The sequence below is a fragment of the Enhydra lutris genome, unplaced genomic scaffold (assembly GCF_002288905.1).
Source record: "Enhydra lutris kenyoni isolate GAN:26980312 unplaced genomic scaffold, ASM228890v2 scaffoldscaffold34, whole genome shotgun sequence".
Lineage (NCBI taxonomy): Eukaryota > Metazoa > Chordata > Mammalia > Carnivora > Mustelidae > Enhydra > Enhydra lutris.
In genome coordinates this window covers 15,625,257-15,650,522 of record NW_019154118.1, presented here as the reverse complement: position 1 = coordinate 15,650,522, position 25,266 = coordinate 15,625,257, and the positions used below count along the sequence as shown (strand labels likewise).

At 44.6% G+C, this 25,266-nt stretch overlaps 1 protein-coding gene and 1 pseudogene across 1 annotated transcript; both read right to left on the bottom strand.

Moving 5' to 3' along the window:
* Positions 1–2,746: 2,746 nt before the first annotated feature.
* LOC111153724 (intraflagellar transport 46) lies at positions 2,747–20,162 on the bottom strand. Its single transcript, XM_022512906.1, has 12 exons — positions 19,935–20,162; positions 19,160–19,256; positions 16,261–16,340; positions 11,916–12,043; positions 8,579–8,653; positions 8,341–8,434; positions 7,783–7,911; positions 6,209–6,330; positions 5,810–5,876; positions 4,049–4,109; positions 3,701–3,786; positions 2,747–3,227 (listed from the first exon to the last, which is right to left on the bottom strand). Exons 3-12 carry the CDS (start codon positions 16,303–16,305, stop codon positions 3,132–3,134), a joined length of 903 nt encoding a protein of 300 aa, XP_022368614.1. The 5' UTR covers positions 16,306–16,340; positions 19,160–19,256; positions 19,935–20,162; the 3' UTR covers positions 2,747–3,131.
* Positions 20,163–22,087: 1,925 nt separating this feature from the next.
* Positions 22,088–22,885, bottom strand: LOC111154009 (annotated as a pseudogene).
* Positions 22,886–25,266: the final 2,381 nt, after the last annotated feature.

The following is a 25,266-nucleotide window of genomic DNA, read 5'->3' as shown; positions in this document are numbered from 1 at the left end:
TGAGGATCTACAGGTAGGGAGAAAGTTGCCAAATGCAATCTTCAGAGGCCTAGTTGAAAATTTATACTTAGTAATATAATTACTACATATCACATTTTGGGGCACTTAATCTTTTCACATAATTTTACCCATGGGACGAGCCTCACAGTTAATTAGCGTTTATTGTAACTGTTTCATAGCTAGGTTAACTGAGGTATGGAAGTTACTGGCTTTTTTCTAGGGCCACAGGGCAAGGAGCCAACAGGGAGGAAGGACAGGCGTTGAGGCGGAGCGAGGTGTGCAGGCGAGCCGTGTCTGGGTCAGTCGCTGGACGGTGGTGCTGGAACAGTGAGGTAAGCTAAGGCTGTGGCCTGACAGTGCCTTTGGCAGGAAGTACCCTTGATCTGTGTGACTTGCAGATTCTGCCTTTGTGAATCCACTTTCTCACTAAATGTGTTTACTATCCCAAATCAGTACTGGCAGTGTTTTCACTTATTTGCAGACATGCTCAGAGCAGTGAAAAATTTGTCACCCGACACCTACCTTCCCTGCTGAGGCTTAAAAAAGAGGGACATTCTGGCTCCTGGTTTCAGCTCTCCTACTGTAAACACGTTCTATGTATTGCTACGTTTTCTGATTGCTGGTGATTCAGTGCACTAGAATGACCCCTAAGCGCTGACGTGGTGGCCAGCGCTCCTACATGTCATAAGGCCGTGTTGTGTGTCAGGTAAGCTTCGGTACGGCACGATTCAGAGGGCTGGTGGATCTGAGTTCAGCGAATGCGTGGTTGCTTGATGAACATGGTGTGACCAGGGGCTCATAGAAACCTTGCATTTCCCCGAGGAGCAACGGTTCAGTGTTTGCTGGTTGGGTGTTTGCTGTGATTGGGAAGAACAGAACCACTGTGCATAACGGGACTCCTGGCGGCCTCGGTCCGTAGAGCCTGTGACCCCTCATCTCGGGGTTGTGAGTTCAAGCCCCACATTGGGCGTGGAGCCTGGTTAAAACAAAACAAAACTACTGTGGATAACGAGAATCAATGGTATTTATTAGTGCTGACTCTCGGCTCTAGCTGAAGAAAGTGGTCTGAGTGTTCGCTGAGAAAGGAATGGAGAATTTGAGCTCCTGTCATGCTTTGCCTGACTTCTCCCCTATGAGTTAAATGTCCCAGTGGGATGTCACAGTGAGGCCTGAGCACGGATGTTCCGGCTCCTCAGACTGAAGCATGATAGGACCGTCACGCCTGGTGGAAGAGTCTGTGGGAAACAGTCTCCTCCCATCTCCGTGTTTACTGTGCATAGATTAGGCTGACAGGGTAGCACTGTAATGTAATTCTCCCTTCCAATCACTTCTTGCCCCCACATCCGTTCTTGGTTCCTTTACCCCTTTGGCTGCTCCAGCCAAACACCTGGGTGTCATCCCTAATTCCCTTCCTCCGTCCCCTGCATCCAGTCTACCAGCAAGGTCTGTGGATCTACCTGTTGCCTCTCAGCCTCATGCCCTCCCTTCCATTCTGTTTTCTACTGCTGGGTTTTCCAGATCCCCTTGCCACCTGTTGATTTCTGCCAGTGGGAGGCGCCAGCAGGATATGAGAAGGTGGGAGACAGGAAGCAGCAGCTGTTACTCATAGTTGCCATGGTAGTGGGGTGAAGGTGTGTGGACTTTAGTGTCTTGGTGTGGCACCCCCTCAGCCACTCAAGACCACTGCAGCACCCCTTCTGCCCCAGCACCTGCAGCAGATACCTCCCCTTGCACCTCTCCTTCCTGCAGTCCACCTTCCCGTCTCCCTTTTGCTCTGTCAGCCCTTCCAACGCTTTGTGACCAATTTCCCACATTTAACACCCCATGGTAGAATAACTAGCATGGGGGCCACCTGGGTGGCTCAGTGGGTTAAGCCTCTGCCTTCGGCTCGGGTCATGATCTCAGGGTCCTGGGATCGAGCCCCGCAAAGGGCTCTCTGCTCAGCAGGGAGCCTGCTTCCACCTCTCTGTCTGCCTGCCTATCTGCCTGCTTGTGCTCTCTCTCCCTGTCAAATAAATAAATAAAATCTTAAAAAAAAAAAAAAAAGAATAACTAGCATGGGGGTGCCTGTGTGGCACAGTCGGTTAAGTGTCCAACTCTTGATTTCAGCTCAGGTCATGATCTCAAGGTCAGGAGACTGGGCTCCATGCTAGGTGTGGGGCGTGCATCAGATTCTCTCTCTCTCTCTGCCCCTCCCCACCCTCTAAAAGAGAAAAGAAAAGGAAGGGAAGGGAGAAGGGAAGGGAGAAGGAAGGGAAGGGAAGAGAAGGGAGAAATAAGGGAAGGGAATGGAAGAGAAGGGAAGGGAGGGGAAGGGAAGAGAAGGGAATGGAAGGGAGAGGAGAAGGAATGGAGGGAGGGAGGGAGTGAAGGAGGAAGAAGGAAGGAAGGAAGGAAGAACTAGCATGATTTCTGACTTCCTGACTGGAGCATGGCTGATGTAGCCTCCAAATTATTTCCTGAATCGCCCTGTCTCTACTTCCACCACTACTTCCTCCCTCCTCCGGGGCACAATCACCTCTCACCTGGATGGTGCACCAGCTCAGCTGTTTGGAGACCACAACCACACAGGTCTGGAGCTAGACAGGGAAACCCGTAAGGCGGCAGCAGTAACTGGTGAGACCCCAGGAAAATCAGTTCCGGGAGAATATGATTCACTTAATGCCATTATTGGGCCCGATCCTTATCTTGGCCTGCATAAGGATCAGTCTGTCTTGTCTCTTTCATATAGAACAGCACAACAACCTGAAAGATAGAGCATTTTATTTGTGAAATCTTTACCAATAACATTAAGAATGGAAGAAAATAATTCTGTCGCTGTCTCAAAAAGAACATCTTTGAAACTTTCCTCCCAACCTGAGCACCCCAGAATCCCAGACATTCCAGTCCTTCTATTCTTCTAACATAAGTCCCCACAGCGGTGTAGATGCGTATTCCCATGGGAAGAAAGCCGGAAATAGGCAGAAGCCGTTTAAAGAAGCCGCACAATATGTTCTGGCAGAGGGGGCAGCGGACTTCGGTGTCCGATCAGGCTGTGGTGCAGGCACAGTTGCCACGAGGCTGATGACCGTCTCTCCTCAGCCAGGGCAGCGGCGCCAGCTCAGCCTTGGAGCAGAGAGACCCAACGTGTCTCAGCTGAAGGTTAATGTCTCTGCATCTCCAGCTTGGGAAGCGGAGTTGGATGGAGGGGTGAACGCTTTCTTGCCTTCAGCAAGAGCTTTAAAATGCTGTGAGGAGAGAGGAGAGGGTACCTGGAGTATTTGGCATGCTAGCGGCTATATTTGAGCAACAGCTAACCTCTTGATAACCCGTTCAGCTCCAGTATTTTCCCAGTTCTACTTTCAGAACAATTCCTTGGTGTTGTCTTTGAAAAACAGCTAGGAATTTGCCCCACCTCCTTCAGAGATGAACCCCTTTTTTCCTTCTGCCCGGCGTCCATTCATTAAGCCCTGTGGTTCTCCCACAGGAGGGAGTGTCCCTGCTGGACCCTCACAGGCTTGGTCACTCCAAAGGCCCACAGCTCTTCTGCTTCCCTGCCTGTGCAAGTCCCACCCTTCCTGCTTGCTGTTCTTTGAATGACGGGGAAGGGTGAGTTACCAGAAACATCCTTCCTTGTTCAAGGACGAATCCCAGCTGGCTGGGAAGAGTGGAGACTGGAGCGCTCCTCACTACAGCAGAAGACACTCTGTGCTGGTCTTACCTGTGAGTTCTTGAATTCCGAGTAGAGGGAGAAGAGCAGGTGCAGGGACTGAATCCGACTCTTGTAGACAGGAATGTCTAGGATGGCTGAAATCAAGAGCTTGCATGAGCAGAACCAAATGCAACTGGGCATTAACATTTAGGAAAGCCACGCCCCTCCCAGATGGGATGTGTCGCTGTGACTCTGGGGGCATAAGCCCAAATACACCTTCAGGGCTGCCAAACAGCAAACTGGCTTGGAGTGTGGGGTGTAACTCAAGATACTATCTTCCCAGAGCAAATGAGCTTTTTCAAAAGCCCACGATGTATTCGTCCAGAGATGGGGACAGGAAGGGACGGAAGAGCTTACCACAGATCATGTCAATGTACTCCGCCAGGCTGCAGTCGATCTCTGCTGTGGGCAGGCTCACCTAGAAGTTAACACGGGGCGGACCAGAGTCCGAAGGCTGAAGTTTCAGTGGGGCCAGCACCTCTGTCTTTCTCTCTCTCTTTTTTTTTTTTTCAAAGATTTTATTTATTTGTGAGAGAGAGAGAGAGAGCACGCGCGCACACAAGCAGACTTCCTGCTGAGTAGGAAGCCCAAAGAGGGGCTCCATCCCAGGATCCTGGGATCATGACCTAAGCACAAGGCAGATACTTAACCGATGAGCCACCCAAGGGTCCCTTTCTCTTTCTCTCTGAAGGAAGAGAGCTCCTAGCATAAGGTGTGTCATGGGCTGAATTGAGTTTCCCCCAAATTCATATATTGAAGTCTGAGTGCCTAGTACCTCAGAATATGACTATATTAGAGACCTACAGTCTTAAAAGAGATAATTTTTTTAGAAGATTTTATTTATTTACCTATTTGTTAGAGAGAGCGCGCACAAGCAGGGGGAGCAGCAGGCAGAGGGAGAAGCTGGCTCCCTGGTGAGCAGGGTGTCGGATGAGGGACTTGATCCCAGGCCCCCAGGATTATTATCTGAGCCGAAGGCAAACACTTAACCCACTGAGCCACCCAGGCGTTCCATCAGTTTCCTTTGCTTGATATTGAAGAGCTCTTTGCTTGGACAGTAATTGTTTCATATGTATATATATATTTAAATAATTTTTTTTCAGTCTATCATTCTTTTGTTTGCTTAACAGTAACTACTGGTACTTAGAACTCTAGTTTTGAATCTAAATTGTCACATTTTTCCTACTACGACTTTTAACTTTCTTTCTAAAAAAATTTTTTTTTCTTTATTTACTTGAGAGAGCAAGCAAGAGAAAGAGAGAGTGTGCACACGAGAAGGGGGAGGGGCAGAGGAAGAGGGAGAAGCAGGCTTCCCGCTAAGCGGGGAGCCTAATGCAGGACTCGATCCCAGGACCGTGGGATCATGACCTGAGCTGAAGGTAGATGCTTAACTGACTGAGCCACCCAGCCACTCTGACTTTTAATTTTCTTAAAAGCAAGAGAAATATGACGCAAAAGAGGATGATTAGATTTAGACAGCACACAAAATAGGCAGGTAGGTCTGGGCTGTTAGAAATCAGGACAGTGATTACGTTGGGAGGTGGAAGCATGAATGGGCCTCCAAGATGGTAATGATGTTCTGTGTTTTGATCTGATGTGTTTGTTACATAAAGGTGTTCGGCTGCTGAAAATTAACGTGTGTGTGTCTCTGAATGTGAATTATATTACAATTAAAAAGCAAATGATAATAAAAATACAGGAAAAGGGGCACCTGGCTGGCTTAGTCAGTAGAGTATGCAACTCTTGATCTCAGGGTTGTAAGTTTGAGCCCCACGTTGGGTATAGAGATTACTTAAAAATAAAATCTAAAAAAAAGAAAAACTTAAAGGGCACCTGGGTGGCTCAGTTGGTTAAGTGTTGGACTCTTCATTTTAGCTCAGGTCGTGATCTCAGGGTCATGGGATCGAGCCCCACATCAGGCTTTGCACTCAGTGGGGAATCTGCTTCTCTCCCTCTCCCTCTGCCCCTTCTCATGCTTTTGTGCTGGTGCTCACACACACTCTCTCAAATAAATATAAATAAATAAATACTTAAAATTGGTCAATTAAAAAAAACTTTAATACAGGGCCTTCAAGTAAATGACACACTTTTTTTTTAGCTCCTGCTCCTTCCACTTACCTTGCCCAAAAGCTCTTCAAACTCTGGGGACCATTCCTGCATCAGCGTGTCAATATCAGGCATGGGCCTACATGGACAGAGGTAAGTATGAGCAAGAAACATGGACCAATGACATCAGCAACCTCTGGGTCAGGAGATTGTAGGATGAAGGGAGGTGGTCATTCTGAGAACACAGACTGGGCCGACGTATCCAGGGTCTGGGGGTCTGGAAGAATGGTTAAGGAATACCAGATAAATCACAATCTTTATGTCTGCAATTTCAGCCAGTAGCTGTCGAGATCGACAGGACCTCAGGTTAGCCCAGTGTGTGCTCTGCCTGTGGGCCTTCCTCTCAGAAGCAATGGGCCTGCGGTGGTGAAGGTTTCCGGGGGTTACTGTGGGGAGGGTAGTACTTCTTACCTGGTATAGTGCACAGTCGCAGGGGGCTTGGAACGGTGTAACTCCGAGATGCTCTCGATCCACGTGTCAATGGCTTTGGGATTCTTCTCTGCATCTTCTAGGCTCTTTACTTTCATATGTTGCTATAAAAATAAGGGGAAACCCTGGCTGATGGGATTAAAGTAACTCTCTTATTTTTTTTTTAAGATCTTATTTATTTATTTGTCAGAGAGAGAGAGAGCACAACCAGGGAAGCGAGTGGCAGAGGCGGAGGAAGAAGCAGGCTCCCCGCCGAGCAAGGAGCCTGATGCGGGACTCAGTCCCATGACCCTAGGATCATGATCAGGGCTGAAGGCAGCTGCCCAACCGACCAAGCCACCCAGGCATCCCAGTAGCTCTTATTTTAACGGGATGGCTCATCATTGCTGCTGTTTCGTATATAGCAGGTAGCTGATGAATGGGGAAGCGTGACGGCAGCCAATGGAGATGAGAGGAAACTCTGCTGAATTTTCTGGAGGGGGCAGCTCAACAGGATAGAACTGACCACACCAAGATGGTATTTCACACCACTAGGATGGCTGGACTAAGTAAGACAGGCAGTGACAAGTATTGGTGAAACTGCCACTCTCGTTCATTGCTGGTGGGATTGTAAAATGGTTCAGCTGCTTTGGAAAACAGTGTGGCAGTTCCTCAAAGTGTTAAGCAGTTAGCATGCAGCCCAGCAATCCCTCTCCTACATACATACCCAAGAGAAATAACAATATATGCCCAAGCAAAAACTTGTACGTACACACAAGCTCACAGCAGCATGTTAGTAAAAGTGGGAACAACTGGAGAATGGATAGCCACATTGTGGTATGTCCACACAACGGAATATGAGTGAGCCATAAAAAAAGGAGTGAAGTATGATTTTACTTATATGGGGAATCTTAAAAAAAATGAATAAACAAAAAGCAGAATCAGACCTACAAATACAGGGGACGACCTGGTGTTTGCCAGAGGGTAGGGGGTGGAAGGGATGGGCAAAACAGGTGAAGGGGAGTGAGAAATACAGGCTTCCAGTTATGGAGTGAGTCACAGGAGTAGAAGGCACGGCCTAAGGGCTACAGTCGGTAGTGCTGTAATAGTGCTGTGTGGTGGCAGACGGTAGCTACGCTTGCGGTGAGCACAGACGGTAGCTACGCTTGCGGTGAGCACAGCACAAGGTACAAACTTGTCCAGTCACTGTATTGTACACCTGGAACCACCGTAACATTGTATGTCAGCTGTACTCAAACAGAAAAAAGAAGGAACTGAAGTACTTAGCAGGGTCTAGGAGGAGTGGGGAATGAGGAGTGACTACTAATGAGATTTCTTTGTGGAATAATGAAAGTGTTCTTAAATTAGACAGCAGTGATAATTTGTACAGCTCTGTGAATACACTAAAAATCACTGAATTGTACAATCTAGAAGGGCAAACTTCATTGTAAGTAAATTATATCTCAATGAACTGTTTTTTTTTAAAAAATAGGGTTGGGCTGAAACCACAGCCATCCCTTTTGATGGGCAGTAAGTCAAGTGCACAGATACCAGCCTGTCCTGGGCCATTATCTTACTGTGACGTTGTGCTGTTTGGAATTCTCAGTTAACCAGAGTGAGAGCACTGTGGGGTCCGACTGCTTTGTAGAAGGCTCGTCCAATACCAACAGGCCAAGGTTGTCAGGCTTTCCATCAGGACGTGGGACCTGGTTAAGAGAAAAGAAGAGACAGAAAAAAATGGGAGGGGGCACATAAAAAGGTCAGACCTGTTGTTTCCAATAAGTCAAAGAGGAAGACCTCTTCCCACTCATCGTTAATTACTGGTATTAAAAGGCATGCTTGTCTATCATGCAGTACTAAAGCACTATCTACAAAAAAACACAGATCTACAGTGCCTTTAATGTAAAGCTAATAATTAGGAGGTAAATGAACGACAAGTTTTTAATATATAATGATTCAATCAAGTATTACCTAAATAGCAATGAGTAGAATTAGGAGAACCAGATTGAGAACGCCAATGAAATGAAGAACATATAAAGGTAACCAATGCTAGCCAAGGGAATTAGTTGGATTGTTAACAGTAATAGGCCAGAAGAAACACCAAAGAGGTCATTTTTAGGATGTGCCAACTGTACCTTTAAGAATGCGTCAATGTCCCCGACAGCAGGGATAAAATCAGGAATGAAAGGTTTCAGTTTGTGGTCCAGGTCAATCAACTGAGGTGTGTACCTAGGAGACATCGCCAAGGGAAGGTAGAGAAAGTCAGAGAAGTGGACTTTACCACTCAGGCTGAAAAAATCTAGGAAGAACGGGCTTGTTCCAGACTAGAGGTAGGAAGGGGTGGGGGTCACGGGAGGAAGGCCTCGTGCTCACCTGCTGATATACTGGAAGAGTTCCTTAATCTCCGCGGACACTGGCAAATGCTCATAATCTGCTGGATCATAGGCCCTGGAGAAAGGAAAGCGCGCGGCAAGGTGGCCAGAGAAGGGCAGATGGAGCAGATGTGGCCGAGCCCAGGTTCAGGATCAGTCAGTGCGGCCCCCCGCTGCCCAACTTTGACCACAGACCCTGTGACTCTGAACCTGGTTTGGGTCCCACCGACATCTGCCTTTCCTGCGTGGTTGGCAAGGCAACTTTAAAGATTTTTTTTTTTTTAATTTGACACAGAGAGAGAGAGAGTGTGTGAGAGAAAGAATACAAGCAGGGGGAGTGGGAGAGGGAGAAGCAGGGTTCCATGGAGCAGGGAGCCCGATGCGGGGCTCCATCCCAGGACCCTGAGATCATGACCTGAGCTGAAGACAGAGGCTCAACCCACTGAGCCACCCAGGTGCCCTTAGGCACCCCAAGATTTTATTTTATTTTATTTTAAAGATTTTATTTATTTATTTGACAGACATAGATCACAAGTAGACAGAGAGGCAGGCAGAGAGAGAGGAAGGGAAGCAGGCTCTCTCTCCACTGAGCAGAGAGCCCAACGTGGGGCTCGATCCCAGGACCCTGAGATCATGACCTGAGCCGAAGGCAGAGGCTTAACCCACTGAGCCACCCAGGTGCCCCAAGATTTTAATTTCTGACATGAAAATAGTTTGCCTCAAGAGAAATAAGAATTTTTACAAAGATGTTTTTAACAGTTGTATTTATAAAAGTAAAAAATTAGAAACAAAATATCCAATACTTAAAAGATGGTTAGGAATATTAAGTTGAATACTGTATAGTTATTATTATTTTTAATTTTTAAGTAAGCTCTACACCCAACATGAGGCTTGAACTCACAACCCAGAGGTTAAGAGTCACACACTGTACTGATGAGCCAGCCAGGAGTCCCAGATACTGTATAGTTATTAAAAAGTATTTGTATTGATACAGGAAATGTATGCAGTAAAAAAAAATAGAACACATTAATTATAACAATTATTATTTTTTAAGATTTTATTTATTTGACAGAGGGAGAGAGGGAATATAAGCAGGGGGAGTGGGAGAAGGAGAAGCAGGTCTCCCACTGAGCAGAGAGCTCGATGCGGACTCCATCCCAGGACACTGGGATCATGACCTGAGCCAAAAGCAGACACCTGACTGGGCCACCCAGGCGCCCCAATTATAATTAAGTGAAGTGTAATGAACATTGGCTAAGTACATAAGTGACTTGAAAGTTATTTAAAAAGTCCTTCTGGGGAGAGTAGCTTTAAAAATTAAATATATTATTGATATGAAGTTTCCATTTCCCCAGATTATAATTTATGAAAGCAGGATATGATCATGAAGTAAATTGGGAAGCATGAAAAGTCAGTCTGGAATTAAACCTTTGTCTCATTAACTAGTGTCTACCTGTAGGTGAATTATCCACAGGGAACTTATCTTTATTAAACTATGTCATAAGTGATACATACAGATGATATAAAGTAAAAGGAACAAATGTATACAGTGAAAAGTCATGGCTCACTTCCACCCTTGTCCCCTTGCCACCAAGTTCCTCCTCCAAAGTAATCACTATTATTAGTCTCTAATGTTTCCTAGAGATAGTCTCTGTAATATCTGTCTTATACACATGGTAGCACAGCATAAACATTCTTTATATCTTTCTATTTTTGTTTTTATTTTATTTATTCTTTTATTATTATTATTATTTATTTGACAGACAGAGATCACAAGTAGGCAGAGAGGCAGGCAGAGACAGAGGAGGAAGCAGGCTCCCCGCTGAGCAGAGAGCCTGATTCGAGGCTCGATCCCAGGACCTGGAGATCACCACCTGAGCTGAAGATGCTCAACCATCTGAGCCATTCAGGTGCCCCTCTTTATACCCTTTTAAAATTTAACACTCTCTCTTGGATATTGTTCTTTACAGTGTAGAGAGTGCTGCCTTATATTTTTTAATGGCCATTTTAAAATGGAATCCTACTGATTGGCTACACCAACGTCACTTTGTTTAACCAGTAATGGTATTTGAAATGAATGGGTTTTAGAATCCACTCTGATTAAAACTTCTAGGGGTGGGGTGCCTGGGTGGCTCAGTGGGTTAAGCCTCTGCCTTCGGCTCAGGTCATGAACTCAGGGTCCTGGGATCGAGTCCCCGCATCGGGCTCTCTGCTCGGCAGGGAGCCTGCTTCCTCCTCTCTCTCTCTGCCTGCCTCTCTGCCTACTTGTGATCTCCGTCTGTCAAATAAATAAATAAAAATCTTAAAAAAAAAAACAAAAAAAAACTTCTAGGGGTAGGTCATGACTCATCTAGCTCAAGGGCTGGAACAGGGTAAGGAGATTTTTTCAAAGATTTTATTTATTTATTTATTTGACAGAGTGACAGGAGAGAGGGAACACAAGCAGGGGGAGTGGGCAAGGTAAAAGCAGGCCTCCTGCTGAGCAAGGAGCCCGATGTGGGGCTCGATCTCAGGACATTGGGATCATGAACCGAGCTGAAGGCCGATGCCCAATGACTGAGCGCCCTAAGGAGATATTTTTAAAAGATTTCTTTAGTTATTTATTTGATAGAAAGAGAGATAGTGAGAGAGAGGGAGAAGTAGGGAGCCTGACTCAGGGCTCAGTCCCAGGGTCCTGGGATCATGACCTAGGCCAAAGGCAGATGCTTAACTGACTGAGCCACCCAGGCATCCCAGAGATTTTTTTTTTTTAAGATTTTATTTATTTGAGAGAGAGAGAGAGAACATGAGTGGGGGTGGGAAGGCTCTCAGTCCCAGGACCCCAGGATTATGACCTAAGATGAAGGCAGATGCTTAACTGACTGAGCCACCAAGGCACCTGGGTAAGATTTTTTTTACCAAAGCATCACCAGGGACATCTGCCTCCATGTGGGGCACCGGAAGCACTTACTCTCCACTCTCTCAAAAGGTGCTGAACCTAAAGCAGAAATGTTCCTGTGCATGTGTTTTCCTTGCTAAACAGAATTGCTTGGGTATGTATATAAATTTTATTTTCCCTTTCCCAAAATAAGAGCTCCCTGAAGGCAGGGACCACCTTTTAGATTTATTCAGCAAATCTGCATGAACCCCCCGAGCCCACAAATATTTCAGATAATGCAAGTGACATCACAGAACTCAGTGAGGCAGTGTAGCCAGGAAAGAAGGAAAATTCATTCTGTTGGTTTCTGAGACATGTGAAAATCCTAAGTAAGGGAGATCAAAAGAGATGCTAGAATTTCACTCCCAACTCATCTCCTCCCAGGCCGGTGTCTTCCTCCCTGCCAGGGGGCTTTCCTCACCCTTCCAGAGGGGCCCCGTGCTCTTCGTCATCATCATCTTCATCAGAATCCGTCTCAGATGAGTCGTCATCATCATCATCATTTTCACTGAAGGCCCGCTGAGGGGTCAGCTGCGAGGTCTTCTTCTCCTGAGATGGGGCAGGGCAGGCATGGAAGGCGCCACATGAAGAGAAGCTTAGTATACCTATGCCCGTCCCTCCCGCTACTCCCACAGCTACCCTCCCACCTGGCACCACTTTCTGGTGAAAGAGAAACATGCTCCCCAGAAAGGCTGCAAGAACTTTTGTCTACTCCTGCTTAGCTACAAACTGGGTCCTCACTTTCTTTTTCTTTTCTTTTTTTTTAAGATTTTATTTATTTACTTGTCAGAGAAAGAGCACAAGGAGGGAGAGAGGCAGAGGGAGAGGGAGAAGCAGATTCCTCCACTGAGGAAGGACCCCGATGTGGGACTTGATCCCAGGACCCTGGGATCATAAGCTCAGGCGAAGGCTCGGGTAGCTTAACCAACTGAGCACCCCCCAACCGGGCATCCCAGTCCTCACTTTCTATAACCATATTCTATTTTTCTCCTTGAGGCTTCAGTATAAATTTTATCCAATAATTGTCCATTTTGTCTATTACTTAGGAGTAACTTGTCCAATCAGCTTCAACTCTAAAAGTTAGCGAATTTTGCATAAGAGGAAGGCACCTGGGATGAGTTATTTGGAAGGAGATGGGGGAACATGAAGTTGGAAGACAACTTCACACTCACAAGGATCACAAGAAATCTAGCATTTAATTTGCAAGACAGCCCAGGGTTAGCTGTTTATAACTCTCAGAAGAAGGTGCATAACGAACCCTGTGCCTGAATTCCGACCCGCAGTTCCAGGATCTGGGAGTCTTCTATTCCATTTAGTGATACTTCTCTTTGGTGGGAACTGCCCTGCCTGTGTTTCCCTTCCCTGCCCCATCAGTTAAATGTAGTGACTACATGTTCTATCTCAAGATGAGAGACTCTTCCATTCTTGGCATTACATCCTGACCTTTCTGGGTCTCTAAGTACCATCTTATCCTCTCAAGTGTATGAGGGGTCTGCTTTGCGGACTTGCAGGGGCTTTTGGGACGGGGTCCATGTCTTTGCCTCTGTGGCCTGGAGCCTGTGGCATGCCCTCCCTTAGGACCTGAAAAATAGCCAACTGGCCCCCTTTGTAAGTAGGTTTGTTTTTTTTCAATATAAGTAGGTTTTGAGGGGCCCCTGGGTGGCTCAGTTGATAGGGCATGGACTTTTGGTCTCGGGGTTGTGAGTTCAATCCCCTCTGTGGGTGTAGGGCTTACCTAAAAATAAATAAGTAAACAAAAGATTAAAAAAATAAAAGTAGGTTTTGAAAGCTTGATTTCCATATACCATATGACTTATACTGAGGTTAGCAGACGTTTGGTTCTAGTTTTAAAAATTATTTAATGTTTCAAAAATGTGACACATTACAGGACATCAGAAATGCTTTTGGTCACATGTTCTTCTAAGCATAACAGATTTGTTATACATGGATAAAAATACATTTTAACTAATCTGTAATATGTGTGTGACAAAAAGTTACACAATTTATTTAGTGACTATAACCTACTGGTATACATTGATAAGAATCTCTTAATGTGTTCCATTTTTTTTTTTTTTTTTCCTAAAGAGGAAGAGTGGGAGGAGCACGGGGAAAGGGAGAGAAAGAATCTTAAGTAGACTCCATGCCCAGTGCTGGGCCCAGAGCAGGGCAGGCGGCAGTGGCCGGGGTTCTGATCTCACACCCTGAGATTATGAACTGAGCCAAAATGAAGTCTGATGCTTAACCAACTGAGCCACCCAGGCGCCCCAAATTGTTCTTTCTCAATTCAAAATCTGCCAAAGCTATCCTTGTTTGGCAAAGGGAGCTTTTTAAGAATACTGATGGTCAGTTTAAAGGTCATTCAAAAATATATCCTTTCGGGGCACCTGGGTGGCTCAGCTGGTTGAGCGTCTGCCTTTGGCTCAGGTCATGATCCTGGAGTCCCGGGATCAAGTCCCACATCAGGCTCCCAGCTCCATGGGGAATCTGCTTCTCCCTCTGACCTTCTCCCCTCTCATGCGCTCTCTCTCTCTCTCTCACAAATAAATAAATAAAATCTTTAAAAAAAACAAAAAAACCCCAAAAATATATCCTTTCTGCTGATTCTGGTTGCACACTGAATTAGAAAGATGAGTCTTGAATATTGGCCACAGCACGATGCAGACTAGATAAATTTACGGTGAATATGCAAAATTAGGTCAATTTAGGAAAACATTGTTTTTTTTGTCTGCTTCTTCAAAACTGTGCTTTGTTGGGACGCCTGGGTGGCTCAGTGGGTTAAGGCCTCTGCTTTTGGCTCGGGTCATGATCCCAGGGTCCTGGGATCGAGCCCCGCATCGGGCTCTCTGCTCATCAGGGAGCCTACTTTCCTTCCTCTCTCTCTGCCTGCCTCTCTGCCTGCTTGTGATCTCTGTCAAATAAATTAAAACAAAACAAAACAAAACTGTGCTTTGCAAAATCTCTGATCTAAAGGCTTTATATGCCATAGACTAATGCCTGAAAAATTACTTTGTGGGTAAGGTGTTAAAACAGCACACTAGTCACAAAGGAGGAATACTTTATTTACTAAAAAAAAAAAGATTTCATTTATTTATTTGAGAGACAGAACAAGAAAGAGCACGAGCAGGGAGGAGAGGGAGAAGCAGGCTACCCATTGAGCAGGGAGCCCCATGTGGGGCTCAAAACTAGGACCCGGGATCATGACCAGAGCTAAAGGCAGATGGTTAACCAACTGAGCCACCCAGGTGCCCCTACTTACTTCTTAAAAAAGATTTATTTATTTATTTGAGAGAGAGTGCACATGCATATGCCTGAGTGGGGGGTGGGCAGAGAGACAGGGAGAGAAGCAGACTCTGCTGATCAAGGAGGTGGAGGCCGGGCTCCATCTCACAAACCAGAGATCATGACCTGAGCCAAAATCAAGAGTCCGACATGCAAATGACTGAGCCACCCAGGTGTCTCTACTACTTTTAAAAATACTTTATTTATTATATTTTTTAGTAATCTCTACACACCCAACGTGGGGCTTGAACTCAGGACACTGAGATCAGGAGTCACATGCTTTTCCCACTGAGCCAGGCAGGCACTCCAAAGTGGGACTACTTTAAAATGTGACCTTTTAGGCTTTTTATGCTATCAGTCTACATTACTACAGCTTTTTGCACTACTTCAAATATCCTTCTTCACTTGTTTGCAAAGCTCCTGTTGTTGAAGGACAATTAAAATGTAACCATTGGGGGCGCCTGGGTGTCTCCCTTAAGCTTCCACCTCTTGACTTAGGTTCAGGTCATGATCTCAGGTTTATGATCTTAAGGTCATGAGATACAGCCCTGTCTAGGGCTCCCTGCTGAGCAGGAAGTCTGCTTCTCTCCTTCTCCCTTTCCCTCTGACCCCCCTCTCTCAAATAAATAAATCTTTTTTTTTTTTTTTATTAAAGATGCTATTTATTTATTTGACAGAGAGAGAGAGCAAAAGCAGGGGGAGCGGCAGGCAGAGGGAGAAAAAGGAGCCTGATGGGGAGCTTGATCCCAGGACCCTGGGATGATGACCTGGGCCAAAGGCAGATGCTTAATGACTGAGCCACCCAGGTTCCCCCTCAAATAAATAAATCTTAAAAAAAAAAAAAAAAAGTAATCCCCGGATTATGTGCTAAGACCGAACACAGTGGCACTTAAGCAGAGCACGTGCACAGCTTCAAGGGCCTGCCTAGAGCTATAGACATCTTTCCATCTTTCGTTCAGTAATCCTCCAGGTTCACAGAACAACAATGAAGCGACAACTTCAAAATTAAAGTCTCTTTCACAAAATATTGGCAGTATCCCAAATGCTGACAATGAACAGATGCTAGACCAATAATTCCAAACTTGCTTTACCATAAGACTTACTTGGAGTGCTTGCTAAAAATACAAATTCTCAGGCTTTTTCAAGATTCTGATTCAGTAGTTCCAAGTGGGAACTACTGGAGAATGTATTGTTAAAGACAAGTATCCTACTTGACTCTTAGGCCCAGTAAAGGTTGCAAAACACTGGCCTGTATTATATGAAATTCCTCACCAAAAAGTCAGCTGTAAGAGTAGGCTTTACTCCTGAAGGAATCACAATCTTAAGACTCTTTGCTCCTGATTTTCCTACATGAGCTCAAAAGTACCCAGCCCTTGCCCCTGGAGGTGAGGATCCAAGAAATGTTTACTACTGAACGACTCTCATCTCAAACTAACTACCAACAGCTCAAAGCAAGAAAGTGCGAGAAGCTGTGGCTTGTACTATACCTTGTTGTTTTCCTCTTCATACTCATCACTGCTGTTGTCAGCCATAGTCTTGTTAGGAAGATCGGTGGAACGAAGAAGTCCTTAGAAGACAAGTTTTCCCATTAGATTATTAAGATGATTTTTAAAGATAAATATTTTTAAGTTTATAATATTTTATGTTCTGTTTTATGGAACAGTGTCTTTAAGAACATCTAGTTAAAGGAAAGGAGACTGAATTCTAGCCATGGTTCTGTCAACTCAATTCAGGATACATTTACTAAGTATTACTGTGCGTAAGGCATTAGATTAGACATTATACTAGTCGATTATCTGCCATTACATAAATCATATAAAATCTTCCCTTAGTTTACACATGGGTAAGATGAGGTTAGTAATTAATAAAATGACAAGAGGGCTGGATTAATGGTCAGAAGACTGGGATTAAAGAATAACTCTAGGGGTGCCTCGGTGGCTCAGTCGGTGAAGGCGATTGCCTTCAGCTCGGGTTGTGATCTCAGGGTCCTGGGATCAAGCCCCACATCGCGCTCCCTGCTCAGCGGGGAGCCTGCCTCTCCCGCTTCCACTCTGCCTGCTTGCACTCCCCCTCTGTCCAATAAATAAATAAAATCTTAAAAAAAAGAACAATTCTCTGACATGTACCAAATGACTTCACCTGAGTCTCAGTGTTCCCACATCTGAAGGGAGGCAGTAATATTTATCACTCAGAACTGCTATGAGGATCAAACGACAAAACTCAAGTGAAAAGAACTGACCCAGCAAATGGCAAATAATAGTCACAGGTATAAATCTGAATCCATACGATAAGAGGAATAAAAATATTCCGAACAATTAAAAGTATAATCAGATGTAAGATAGTAACCTGCAAGAAAACTATGTTCAATGACCGCTTTTTAAAAAAGACTTATTTTATTTATTTTAGGTGTGGGCAGAGGGAGAGGGAGAGACAATCCCAAGTAGACTCCATGCTGAGCGTGGAGCCCGACCTGGGGCTCGATCTCATGACCCCGAGATCATGACCTGAGCCGAAACCAAGAGTCAGACACTCAACCAATTGAGTTGGGCGCCCCATGTTCAATGAATTCTAAATCAAATGAATGCAAATTAAACACCACTTTTCAGCCTACTACATTACCCAAACTGAAAACAAATGATAATGTCCATGGCCAGCAAGATTATATGCATGCTCAAATCAAAATCCTTGTCTGTGTGTGTGTGTGTATGCGTGTGTGTGTATCTCCCCAAGAAGACTGAAAGCAGGAACTCAAATAGATTGTACGCCCATGTTCATAGCAGCAGAGTCACAATAGCCAGAAGGTGGAAAAACCCAAGTATCCATCAACAGACAAACGGATAAACAAAATGTGGTTATACATACAATGGAATATTATTCAGCCACAAAAAGGAAGGGAACAAACACAGGCTACAGCACGGATGAACCATGAAAACATTGTGCCAAGTGAGATAAGCCAGGCAAAATAAACCAGGCAAAAGGACAAATGTTGTATGATTCCACTTTTGTGGAGCACAGAATGGATGAAGTCATAGACACCAAGGAGAACAGAGGCTACCAGGGCCTGCCAGGGACAGGGGAATGGGGAGTTATTGTTGAATGAGTACTTTCGGTTCAGGATGATGAAAAAGCTCTGGAAATAGACAGAAGAGATAGTTACACAACAATATGAATGCATCTAATGCCGCTGCATTGTACACTGAGAATTAATTAAAATGGCAGATTTTATGCTGGCTATACTTACTGCAATAAACAAGCAACCCCAGATGTCATCCTTGATTCCTAACTCAAGAGCCAAACCCAACCCATCAGCCATTTACAACCCAAATACATTTCTTGTATTTGCCTCCACTCTCTATTCTTACCTTCCTCATCATATCCAAGTCACTGTCACCTCAGCCCAGCCATTGCAACAGTGCTTGCAACTAACTGCCTCCTGACTTTCATCATTGCACCTTTCAATCCAAGACACACATACCAGCAACATGACCTCAAAAGCTCCTCTTGTTAGGCCTCCTGCCTACCTCTGCCTGCCTCTTGCCTGCCTGCCTTTGATACCACTCCTTCCTACCATATGCTGGTCTCTTTAAAGTCCTCAAACGAACCCAAGTTCTTTCTGGCCTGAGGTCCTTTTCACATTTTACTGCTGCTCCCTTTTCCTGGCCTACTTCTCCTCAAAGTCCGTCTGGATCCTTCCTATCTTCTGGTCTCAAGTGTCACCTCCTCAGATCTTCCCTGACCATCCCATTAAAAGTAGATCCCCTGCCTCACCATTATTCTCCATCACATCAAACTCTTTGCCTCCATCAGTGCACTTACCACATTTGTAATTATGTCTGTTTACTCGTTTGTCATCGATGCTTGTCTCTTACAAATATCAGGATGGCAAGGTCAAAGTCTCGTTTAATACTGTATACCTAGTGCCACACATAAAGCTGACACATGGTAGGTATTCAAGAAATGTCTGCTGAATAAATGACCGTGTCAAGTCCTGTTAAAAGATTCTACTGAGATTTTCATTAGGATTGCAAGGGCAGGTTACTGAAGCATCTTCAAAACTGAGCAAGACAGTTTTGATACGTTCAAACCAACCAATCAACCAGCCCAACCAACCATGAATCCGTGGCAGATTGTGAGCAGAGTATCATGAAGCAAATGGTAACAGAGAACACTGGTCAGGTTGGAGGAAAATCCTGAATCTGGGGGGCTGTGTTTTCTCCCCCCTTAACTAGTTAGAAAACACAAATAATGGCAAGCGTTTGCCAAACTGGATTCTGAAAGCCAACATTTGCTATTATAAAATGGGGACTTCTTGGAAACTATCACGGATCCATCCTGTTCCTTGTTCTGAGAACCGTTTCTCTTCTTTCTTCTTTATTCCTCTCTTACCTGTGTGTCTTGGGGTTGGAGTATGAATACTTGGAACCTCTTCAGAGTCGTTAATCTCTAGACGCTCATCATACGTCTGGTTTTCAACAATCTTGGTCTAAATGAAAGGAGATATGACTACATAGCTCATATCACAGGATATGAGCTGATTCCTGACCAGCCTTGGTTCCTCCTCCTTACCCAAGTCACTGGTCTTACATGTAACCTTCACCCCCATTCAAACCATTCTGCTGCCGCTCTTATTTAGCAACTGCCGGCTGGCTGGCTGAGGGAGGAGGGAATCGTGGAGGGAAACGACAGCTAACTTCGGCAGCAGCTCCCCAAAGCTGTAGATACACGCGCAAGGGAGCTACACTATTCGTCTTAGAGGGCAGCTCTCTCCTTAGGTTCGGTCAGTTTTCCCAAGGATGCTGGGGTTTCTCGGGATTGGCGGTGGGGTGAGAGGGAGCTGCAGAGGCTCTAGAAAGAGTTCTGTCTCCGGAGTCACCTTGTTTACCAGAGGAGAGGGTGAACTCCAGTCTCTTGGTCCCATCCATTAACTCCAAGAGCATCACCCCCATCTCCACCCCCTGTCTTGGGGGTCGGATCCCACTTAAGTTTCTTGGGGGAGTGAAGGAAGCAGAACGGTTGCTGGTGGCGTGAAGGACGAGGAGAAGGAACGGTTGTCAAGGAGATGGGAAGAGATGGGGAGTGTTGGAGGGAAGGGGAGTCCCTTAAGATTCCTCTTGGGAAGGAGAAAGGCAGTGCTGTTTCTGCTAGGGAGAGTACGAATTACCTGTAGCCCCTCTGAATCCGTCTCCTCTATATGGGAAGAACCCCAGCCTAGGGCCGGGGTCTCACTCCAGTATTAGGCCACTTGAGGGGCTTCGACGTGGAGCTACCGGCCTTGTTGTCAGTCGCTAGGCAAAAAAAAAAAAAAAAAGAAAAAAAGAAAAAGAAAAAATCGCGAGACTTGCTTTCAGTCTCGTGAGACTTCTCCACTCGCGCTTTGCGTCCCTTCCAGCGGCAAAGGGATCCGAGGAGGATCTGGCGGCGTTTGGATAAAGCATCTCGGGGCAGTCTAGTCCCCTGTTTTTCTATGGTTTCAGGAAATGCGTTTGTGGCGGCATCTAGCGACCACGTCTTGGCAAAGCCGGCTGATGAAGCCCTCCGATCGGGAAATACGGTGCACGTTTCTCCCCCAGGATAAGGGAGTTTTTCCTCAATCAGAATTTAGGCCGACTCTCGAGGGAGCATCCCCACAGCCCTTCGTATGTCCCTTTACAGCATTTCTATTACATTATAGTCCGTCCCTTTCACGCTGTCTCATTGTCTGGGACATGTCATACATGTTATACCAAGAAATTATTCGTTATTTGAGATTTAAATTTAATTTAGTTTCCTATATTTTTATTTGCTGAGGAAGACAGAGCTTCTTTAGACAGGGTCTGTGTTTAATTTTTAAGTTCTTTGTAGCAGCAGCGCCTTGCATAAGTTAGGCACTTCATGTTTGTTGGATGGGGGAATGAGGGAATAAGTGAATGAAGATGTAAGGAACAAATATTTCAAAACTAGAGGCATAGTTAATTTGGGGAGTCAGAGAGAGAAAGAGAGTGAGAGAGAGAGAGAGAAAGAAACCAAAGAAACAAAGTATTGAAATTTGACCCTGAAAACCTGCCAGAGGAAAATGGGATGTCGCTTTAAAAAGGAAAATGAGAGACACCTCTTCTGAGATATTTCGCGTTAAAAATGGAACTGCAAAACTTTCAAGTATTTGTGTCACCTGTTATTGCTAATAATAATGTATACGTCTTGTTGAGCACTTACTATGCAGGAGCACTTAGATGATATAATCTTATTTATTAATATATTATCTAACTTCACAACCTTTTGGGATAGATGTTCCTGACAATTGACAGATTAGATAAGAGTTACCTGCCTGGAGTCACTCAGCTAGTAAGTGGGTAAAATGGAAGTCCAACACAGGCCTAATGCCCAAGTCTTGGCTTCTAACCATTATGACATATCGCCTGTAAGGCTCTTGTCAGGAAGCACTTATGGGGTGCTGTTCTTATGCAGTGTAATTTAGCTAATGTCTTATTTCATAAGAATCACCATCAGTTGGTCTTGGCTGAGCTTCGGTGGTCCATATAAAAGGCCCCTGGAAGCTGCCACAAAAAAACGATAATTCCAGGCAAGATTTTTACTTCTTTAAATTAAGAATTTGTCTTTTTTACAGTATTTTCTTTACAATATTTTTATTTTTAAAAATTTATTTATTAGAGAGAGGGAGCATGACAGATCAGCATGAGAGCAGGGAGGAGGGGTAGAGGAAGAAGCAGACTCCCCACTGATCAGGGAGCAGAATGTGGGACTCCCATCTCAGGACCCTAGGATCATGACCAGAGCTGAAGGCAGACACTTAACAGACTAAGCCACCCAGGCGCCCTACAAGATGTTCTTATAACAAAAATATAAAACACAGTTTGACATATATCCTCCCAGACATGCCAAGTTTTTAAATATACGAGCTTCTATAATGCAGTGCTTAAGAGCACAGGTTCTAAAGTTGAATAGCCTTTGTTTGAATCCTGGTTTTGCTACTCTGTAACCCTGACATCTGTGATAGAAGTTTTCCTCTTTCTGTTTTTGTTTTCATTTTGTTTTAAGTAGACTCTGCGCCTACTGTGGAGTCCAACTGGGGCTTGCACTCACCACCCTGGGTCAAGCCCTGAGCTGAAATCAAGAGTCGGATGCTTACCCAGCTGAGACACCCAGATGCCCCTAGGTTTCCTCTTTATGTCTTGGTTTCCCCACCTGTAAAATAAGAGATATTGGTGGTACCTATTTCCAAGAATTCTAGTGTGGATTTTTTTTTTTTTTTTTTGGATGCTCACTGAAAGACAACTTTTTGTTACTTTTATGTACAGAAAATTCAAAAGCATCCACTTAGCCTACTTTGGTGGCTAGTTCTTTAGCCTTTGCCTTTTCTAAGTTGGCAATGCAAGCCACCAACTTTGCACCCTGGATGGTGCCTCCCAAGTGTCGGCAGATCTCGTCATTTCTGTCAATGTCATTTGTCCTGATGGCTTCCACCAGCTTAGCCAGAATCCTTTGTCTTCTGAGTTAGCCTGTGTGAAGGCAATAGTGGTGCAGGTCTTCCTGTGCACCAGACGCCCCAGCCTGGCCTTCTCCTTGATAATGCTAGCCGGGAACCCCCATCCTATGACACAGAGCAGGCAGGAAGACAGCCAGCTCAATGGGATCCACACCATATGCAATCACTAATAGCTGAGACTTCCTGTTTTCCACCAAGGTGGTGACAATGTTAACCCCAGCTCAAAGGACAATCAGCCTCTTAGTGGGGACATTCCCTTTGCTGACAGCTTTCTTCTCAGCCCCAGCCAACAATCTCTGCTTCTTCCTTGCTTTGTCTCTGGTCTGTATTTGTGGGCCAGCTTAAGCAATTGAGTGACTGTTTGGTGGCCTAACACCTGGGTGAACTTGTTAATCACAGGAGGCGCTTGTAGACATTTACAGAGCAGCCCTTTGCTGCTGCAGCCGGAGGTAGTGGAGCCATTTGACAAAGCAGGTGAGGTCCCTTTTGGATGGGATGTCCTGTCCAATGCCAAAATTATTGGGCCTTTTCTCAAACAGGGGATTGACCACCTTCTTGGCCTCCTGCTTCTTCACAGCAGCAGGGGCTGGGACCACCTTGTTCCCCTTAACCACCCTTTCTTTTGTCATCTTGAATGGCTGAAGGGAGTTTTGTAGGGGAACTAATGAGATAATCCATGAATGAGATAATGCATTACTTTAGAGTAATGCCTGACTCATTTTAAGTGTTCAGTAAGCATTAAGGAATATACAAGAGATAAAAAGAGACAGTGTCATCAGGAGAAAAGCTGGCTTTGAATCCTGGCCCTACCATTTACAGACTGGAGAGGTGTTCAACTTCTTTGATCCTCAGTGTCCTTATCTGGATTGTTGTAAAGGGTTAGAGATAACGTATAAAGTACCTGACACAAAATAAACACTCAATAAAAGAATGCTGTTTATCCATTTCAGCAGTGGATGCGTGCTGTAGAGCCGAGCCAATGGTACGGGATGAAATGATATAGGATGTCCGAAAGAACTGCTTAATCAGGTCTATTCAAAGTCTGACTTTTGCCTTTGGAGAATTGCCAACAGAATCAGAAAACTGGATCTGAGTTTTATTTCCATTATAAACTGGCTTAGAACTTTGTGTAAATTTCCTTTCTTTAAAGATTTTATTAATGGGGAGCCTGGGTGGCTCAGTGGGTTAGAGCCTCTGCCTTTGGCTCAGGTCATGATCCCAGGGTCCTGGGATCGAGCCCCCATTCCGGCTCTCTGCTGGGCAGGGAGCCTGCTTCCCCCCACCAATTGCCTCTCTGCCTACTTGTGATCTCTGTCAAAAAGTAAATAAAATCTTTAAAAAAAATAAAGATTTTATTTATTTATTTGAGAGAGAGCAAGAGAGAGAGAGTGTGAGCTGGACAGAGGGAGAGGGAGAAGCAGACTCCCCAGTGATCAGGGAGCCCAATGCAGGGCTCAAATCCAGGACCCTGGGATTATAACCTGAGCTGGAGGACGACACTTAACTGACTGAGCCACTCAGGCACCCCTGTGTAAATTTCTTAAACTTGTCATCACCTTCTTCATCTATAAAATATCCTTTTTATTTTTTAAGGTATAGAATTTAGGAGCACCTTCCTGGCTCAGTCTAGGAGCACCTACCTGGCTCTGTTGGTAGAGCATATGACTCTTGATCTCCGGGTTGTGAGTTCAAACCCTACGTTTATTTAAAAATAAAATCTTTATTTTTAATTTAATTTTATTTTAAAGATTTTATTTATTTGATAGAGAGAGACCAGCAAGAGAGGGAACACAAGCAGGGGGAGTGGGAGAGAGAGAAGCAGGCTTCCCACAGAGCAGGGAGCCCGATGTGGCTCAATTCCGGGACTCTGGGATCATGACCCGAGTCGAAGGCAGACGCTTAACAACTGAGCCACCCAGACACCCTAAAAATCTTTAAAAAAAGATATAAACCATAAAAATTCACTCTTTTAAAGTGTATAATCTGTGGTTTTTAGTATAGTCACAAAGTTGTGCAACCCTCACCTCTAATTGCAGAACATTTTCTTCACTTCAAAAAACAAATCTTACTCCCCATTCCTTCCCTCTCCTAGTGCCTTGAAGCTCTATTTCCTATCTTATGGATTTGCCTACTGTGGACAGTTGACATAAATGAAATGAACAGTTTCAGAGCAAGTCCTCCCATATAAGATATGGTCTTTCATGACTGCCTTCCTTCACTTAACCATAATATTTTCAAGGACAATCCATGTTGTATCATGTGTCAGTATCTTTTTATGACTGATACTCCACTGTACAGATATACCACATTTTGTCTTCCATTCATCTATTGATGGACATTTGCATTGTTTTCACTTTTTTGGCTATTATGAATAATGTTTCTAGGAACATCACTGTAAAAATTTTGTATGAACATATGTTTTTTAAAAGTTTATTTATAAGTCATCTCTACATGCAGCATGGGCTCAAACTCACCACCTGAGTCACATACTCTTCTGACTGAGTCAGCCAGGCGCCCCTGTATAAACATATGTTTTTAATTCTCTTGGATATATTCCAAGGAGTGAAATTGATAGGTCATATGGAAACTCTATGTTTAATTTTTGAAAAACTGCCCAACTGTTTTTCCAAACATCTGCACTATTTTACATTTCCACCAGCATTGTGAGAGGGTTTTAATTTCTCCAAATTCTCACCAACACTTATTATTATAGCCATCCTATTGGGTGTGAAGTGGTATCTCACTGTGGTTTTGATTTGCATTTCCCAAAGAACTAAGGATGTTGAGCATCTTTTCATGTGCTTTTTGGTTATTTGTATACTTTCTTTGGAGACACGTTTATTTTGCCCATTTATTCATTTATTTATTTAATATGTGTATGTATGTATGCAATGTCTACAACCAGCATGGGGCTTGTACTTAGGACCTTAATAAAATCAAGAGTCACATACTCTACAGACTCAGCCAGCCAGCCAGACATTCCTATTTTGCCCATTTTCAAATTAGCTTT

Coding starts and splice junctions, on each gene's coding strand:
- LOC111153724 (XM_022512906.1), bottom strand. CDS start 16,305: ATGGCTGACAACAGCAGTGATGAGTATGAAGAGGAAAACAACAAG. Junction 4,110..5,809: donor TTGAAGAGCTTTTGGGCAAG/GTAAGTGGAAGG, acceptor GTTAACTTCTAG/GTGAGCCTGCCCACAGCAGA. Junction 3,787..4,048: donor GTACATTGACATGATCTGTG/GTAAGCTCTTCC, acceptor TCTTGATTTCAG/CCATCCTAGACATTCCTGTC.